The sequence below is a fragment of the Strix aluco genome, chromosome 1 (assembly GCF_031877795.1).
Source record: "Strix aluco isolate bStrAlu1 chromosome 1, bStrAlu1.hap1, whole genome shotgun sequence".
NCBI classification, from domain to species: domain Eukaryota; kingdom Metazoa; phylum Chordata; class Aves; order Strigiformes; family Strigidae; genus Strix; species Strix aluco.
Window position 1 is genome coordinate 64,538,438 of NC_133931.1, and position 6,000 is coordinate 64,544,437.

Below are 6,000 nucleotides of genomic sequence, written 5' to 3' on the forward strand. Positions count from 1 at the left end.
CCCTACTTGCCTTTTCACTGTTAAAGCAAAAGAAAACCAGTAGAATCTGCAATTCATATTTACCATGAAAAATCACTAAAATTGAAGTTGATGTTCCCAGTAAATTCTTGGTCATAGTCCAGTTAAAATTTAAAGTTACAGTAGATTCACATTAGTTTAAATGACACTTGAACTTCTACACAGCTCAACATTAATTCATTATAGTTGAAATGGAAGAATCTTCAGTGGGTGAATCTTTTACAATCTGATTGAGGCTGTTACATTTTATAGGAGCCATTTTTCAAAGCAGTACTGACAGCACTCGAAGTTATTAAATTGCTGAATCAAAAGATGGACCTGCAATTGCATTTATGAACTGTGATGGAATAGCTGGGGTTGCACTGAGCTGAGGTTAAGATGTTGGTGTAGTTAAGCTTCATCACACCCCTTAGTGACAGCAGTATTTACCCATGTAGTTTACTTTAATGGTCAGGAAGTGGCTTAACTCACCTCTGGATTCAAATAGATTAAGTAAGCAGTCAGAATGGCATAATTATCAGTGCTGCGAGGGATTCACCGGATAGCTCTTCACCCAGGAGACTTCCCATTCAATTGCACAATAAAGACTGGAGTTGCATAGATTCATGGGTACAGCATTTATTTGAGGAGATGAAAACAGGATGAATTTCCTTTTTCTTTCCCTTCCCCAGACCAGAGCTTCTCCCCAGTGCTGTGTCCCATACATAAATTATCATGATCTTAGGGGAAAGATGTCATGATTTTGCTGTGTGTGTGTGAAAATTATGATCGTAGAGTTATTTTGATTTTGAAATCCAGTGGAAAATGCATGATTTGTAGAGTTATTTTGATTTTGTGCCACATCACTGCCAGGCTCCTCTTTTATCATGTCAACAAAGCAAGATTCCTGAGAGAATTAATTACTTCTACTCTATTATAAAATGTGGAGGAGCTAAGATAATTGTCATTTTATGTTGATTTCCCCTTCCTATTTTTCTGCTCTTTGGGGGGTCTTGTGAATGTCAGTGCCTACAGAGAGCACAAGAAAAGTGGGGATAAGAACCAGTCGTACCACAGTAAGCTTCCTTCTTGCTTGTGCCTGACAAAATGTACTTCAATTGCATGTGCCAGATTTATCATGCAGCATCACTTGGAAACACTCTAATGGTTTAAATTGTTAATTTTCTTTTCCAAAGATAGCCTGCCTTGCAAACTAAGATGGAGAAAGTTGTATAACATCAGTTCAGACTTGTGAAGGTGATTCGCAGCCGTTCAGCTTAACAAAATTACTGCTTGTGCTTCACAGTACAGTTCGCCACCAGAAGCTTTGCAATAGAAAGAAACATAGATAGATAGATAGATAGATAGATAGATAGATAGATAGATAGATAGATAGGTAGGTAGGTAGGTAGGTAGGTAGGTAGGAAGGATAGATGGCTGGCAGCAAGAGCTCAGTCTTTTAAGCATTGGTGTTATCTTGGAATAGTAGCTTGATATGCACTTTAGTATATTAACTTGCTAGAGGCTGCAGGATGCCAAGTATTCGGTCTCGGAGTAACACAGCTCCTAAGTGTGAACTTACTTTTAAGCAAATGAGTCTCTGGATTTTAGAGCCCAGTTTAGTTCTCTGTGGGATCCAGGGCCTGATGTCTTTATGCTTCGGGTAAAAGAGCCCCCTTAGATCAGCTTTAGTATAATTTTCTTGGCCTCTTGATTTCAACGGAACATGTTGTTCATTAGAAGTGTCTTGGTGGCTTGCAAAGTACAGTGCTAGCCTGAAATTTGACTACAAGAGTCTTTTTTTTTCTTGCTTGTTTTATCCCAAACAAGCAATGGTGTATCTATGTATGTTAGTGAAAAGATTCTACACCTGTTATTCCAGAGATATGATTTCAGTTTGCGTAGGTGAATTTAAACTAGAGCGTGGGTGTAGGTAGTCTCAGCAGCATGGACTTCATCAGCCTTCCCAAGGCCTATCTGGCATTAGACCCTCACCTCGTTCTCAGTGTTCGGGACCCCCTCTTCTCTCAGTGTGCACTGGTTGTGGCCTAAAGCTTGCTCCCCGGCACCTGCAGGAGCTTCAGGGGTGCTTCAGCATGGCACTGCCATGGGGAGACAGCGAGTGCTAGAGCTGTTCTGCCACAGACATCCACAAAGCTGGTCACAGGGTGCTCTCAGTTATGTCTTCCCAAAAATGCCCGAGGCAGCCCCGAGGCTGTGCTTTGAGAATGGTGGGCTTGACTTCATGCAGTTGTGGGCATCATTTGCTTTGCTGAAGCTTTACTGTTAGTGAAGAGAACTGAGAAGGAAACCTTCATTGACCCAAAACCAGAGCGAGTGGCAGAGCAAGCATTTGGAATGTGGAGGTTACAGGTATTTTAATTTGTTAATTGATTTCATGTAGAAATAATCAAGAAGTGTAATTGAGGTTTCTGTGGATGATATTTTATAGAATATCCTGCCTAGGGTAAGAAAACTACAGAGTGTTTTCTCCAGGTAACTAGGCTAGTGACTGAGTCAGTCAGGTGTGCTGGAGAAGATGCTAGGTGGGAAATGAAGGGGAAGACAATGGCATCAAAATGACAGCATGGCAATTACCTCGCCAACAAAAGCAGGGTATTAAGAAGATCAGCCACAGTTTTTCACACCCAGATATGTTTAATGTAATATATGATCCTAAAATTCATTACTGAAGTACTGAAATATCACCGATAGGATCTTCTATAAAAGATGTGTTAATGGCTTTTAACTGTATACTGTATTTATCTGGGCTTTGTTATACAGCATATTTTTAAAAACTCATTTAAATTGTTAATAGGCTGCAGAATTGTTAAACTCAGCAATTATTTCAACCTGTAAATATGTTATTTGGAAAACATGCAAATTGTTTTTGTTCGCTTGCTCATTTTATCTGTGTTTTCTGCCAGTGAAATCTAAAAATTGTCAAGGAATTTTTTTCCATTTAAGCTACAATTTGTTAAAGTAATGAACTGATATTTGCCATGATACCATGTTAACAGCATATTTTATCATGTAGGCATTGTGTCCAAGTCCTATGAGTGTCGACTGAAGGGGCAAGGAGCAACCTTTGTGGAAACCACAAGTCCTTTTACTGCAGCAGCACTGGGAGAGGTTTCTCCAGTTAAAGAGAAGGTCTTCCGGGGCAGTAGAAGACAGCCACAATCACCTGAAGAAGTTCAGCAAGTTATTATTATTCAAGGATATGATGGCGACTTTGCAATTGATGCCTCTGTGGAAGAAACAGCAGCAGCTACCCTTCAGACTCTAGCGATGGCTGGTCAGATGGCCAGGGTGGTCCATATTACAGAAGATGGTCAAGTCATAGCTACAAATCAAAATGGCTCACACATGAGTAGTATGGTTCCAGGGCAGATACTTACCGAGCATTTAGCAGATGGTGCCACACAGGTGGTAGTGGTTGGAGGAACAGGAACTGATGTGGAGGAGGCCGTTCGAATAGATGCAGTTCCTGACTCCAGTAGCGCTGTACTGCAGCAGATAATGCGACACGAAGTTTTAGATACTTCTGAAGCTACAGTCCATCCTCCAGACTCTGCCTCGGCGTTAGATGCCCTGCTTTGTGCTGTTACAGAGCTAGGTGAAGTGGAAAACAAATCTGGACTCCTTGACAGATGCAGGTCTAGTCACAAAGATTTCCTGCAAATGCCAAACCCAGAGACACCCAGCGTTCCTAGGGATGCAGAGGGACAAGAAATACAAATGTTCCATGAAGTTCAAGAGACTCAGGGAGATACCAAACCTATGGAAGTAGTGACGCGGGTCATGCACCCATCGGCTATAATTGCATCTCAGGAGAGAGCTCAGGCTGCCTTCAAGAAAATGGTCCAAGGAGTATTACAGTTTGCTGTATGTGATACGGCTGCAGCCGACCAGCTGATGAAAGAAGGTGTCACTCAGGTCATTGTAAATGAGGAAGGGACTGTGCATATGGTAGCTAGAGAAGGCTCCCAGATAATTATGCAGGAAGCTGGTAGCCACGCGCTCAGTGTCCAAAGCGAGCACATGGATTTAGTTGAGTCAGATGGGGAAATATCACAGATTATTGTAACAGAAGAAATAGCTGAAGCCATGGTTCAGGATCCTGATGGTGACTTCTCTGAAGGTGCAACTCACTATATCGTCACAGAATTGCCACCAGACATGCAGGATGAGGCTGGTGTGTACTCACATGCTGTGATAGAGACAGCTGGGTCTCAAGAGATTTTGCAGGCTGGTACTGCTATAAAAACAGAAGCTGTATCCCCTGATAGAGCAGAACAGTTAACAAGTATGGTCATTTATGCAGAGGGTGGCTCACAAGTAATTCAAGGCCAGAGAGATGATAACAAAGTACAAGAAGCATGAAGAGCTTCATCAACTAGGCCTGATGCAGGGCAAAGCTGGAAATTATCAGATCCATGGCAGCACTGTATTCCTGGAACATTTTCTGTAAAACCTTCTCAATACAACATCCTCCTCACCAGGTAACAAATAAGCACCCTGTGGGAGGTGAAGGTCAGCTACTAGGAGGAGTTCACTGAAAAGGATAGTACAGTCTTGTTACAATAGCGCTAAGAATTATTATATGGGATTATTATAAAACAAGCATATTAGGGTACAAAAGAGAATAAAAAACTCCCCCCCCCCAAAAAAAAAAAAAAAAAAGAAGTAGGTATTGTTCTGTTCACTGCTTTCTTTGTTGTTTTTTTTTTAAATGTTGTTTCATCTCAAGGTCATTCCCTGCCTTCTGTCATTTTTGTCTAACACAATCACAGGAATAAAGTAATTCCACTTACATGAACATTTTGTGAACAGATAAATAAGCAAAAAATACAAACCCCACAATAACAAGGTGAACAGGTAAGCTTACATATTGTAATCAGTGCCCTTCTTCATTTTAAAGAAGAACAGGTGACATTTTGCTTTCTAGAATCTTACTTTAAAATATCTCTGGCTAAAAATATGTTATCAAAATAAGTATTTTTTGCATCTGAAATCAAATTTTTCATAGTAGCTTACTCTTTCATGGTATGACATAGGACTTTCCCTAAAGAAGAGCTCAAAAAAGCTACACTTCAGAAAATTCTTGATTATACATATTCAGGAAGAAGAACTTGATGCCTGTAACTTCCACTTAATTTTAGATGAGAGTCCTACATAAGAAATGTGCATTTTTTGAAAAAAAATATTGTCACTGTCAGTGTTTTGCTTTTCTTATAAATAGTGCTTCATATAAATACCATTTTGCAGTTCATTTTGTGAGAGACTTCTGAAATGTTATGGGGTTTTTTAAAGAAAATTCTGACATTGACATTAACAAGTAGAAAAAAAAAAAAAAGGTGACCTTGTATTTCTTGCTTAGTCCAGAATGTCAGTTATTTACTTGTGGATATACTGCAATTGGTCAATGCAAGTTCATGTTGAAAAGATTTGTTTCATGATACAACTGCTTTTGTTTCTTTAAAAAAAAAAGTAAAATATAAACTGGCAAGGTTTGGGGATTATTTTTTTTGTCTTTCAAATAAAATGTTAGCATTAAAATGAAGCATCATGATTTTTAATATTAAGCAATAAACAGAACTGGCATTCAGCGGGAGCAAACGAATGCTATCTGTTTTGTCTGTGCATTTTCTCTTTTCTCTTTTCCTTTCTCTAGCTTGCTAGATAGATAAAGATAAAAGAATCTAATTTCTGAAGTGTGCCTCATGCATGCTTAATATAATTGTGTAAGTGTTTAGGGTATAAGCCATGCTGACTCTAGAGATAACTGGGTTTCCTATCATGTTTAATATCTTAAAATTATCAACTGTAAGAAAGTTGGGTGAGGTAAAACAATAGTTCCTTCCTGAAGCAACTGTTTAAAAATGTATTTTCTGATGGAGCTTAGAAAAGGTGCTTCATTCTGGGGCTATAAGATCCTGCTGTCTTTTCATCTCTTTTCATTATTATTTTTTTAAATTTTATTATTTTCCAGGAATTAAG

General features: G+C 39.2%; 1 protein-coding gene across 3 annotated transcripts in view; it reads left to right on the plus strand.

Annotated features, from left to right (window-relative positions):
* The window catches only part of ZNF407 (zinc finger protein 407), a 359,207-nt gene extending 353,579 nt beyond the window's left edge, over nucleotides 1–5,628 (plus strand). For all 3 annotated transcript variants that reach the window (XM_074823097.1, XM_074823107.1, XM_074823116.1), the window contains one exon: nucleotides 3,035–5,628. In XM_074823097.1, coding sequence (XP_074679198.1) covers nucleotides 3,035–4,383 — 1,349 coding nt within the window. In that variant the 3' untranslated portion in view covers nucleotides 4,384–5,628. The remainder of the gene's footprint in view (nucleotides 1–3,034) is intronic.
* Nucleotides 5,629–6,000: the final 372 nt, after the last annotated feature.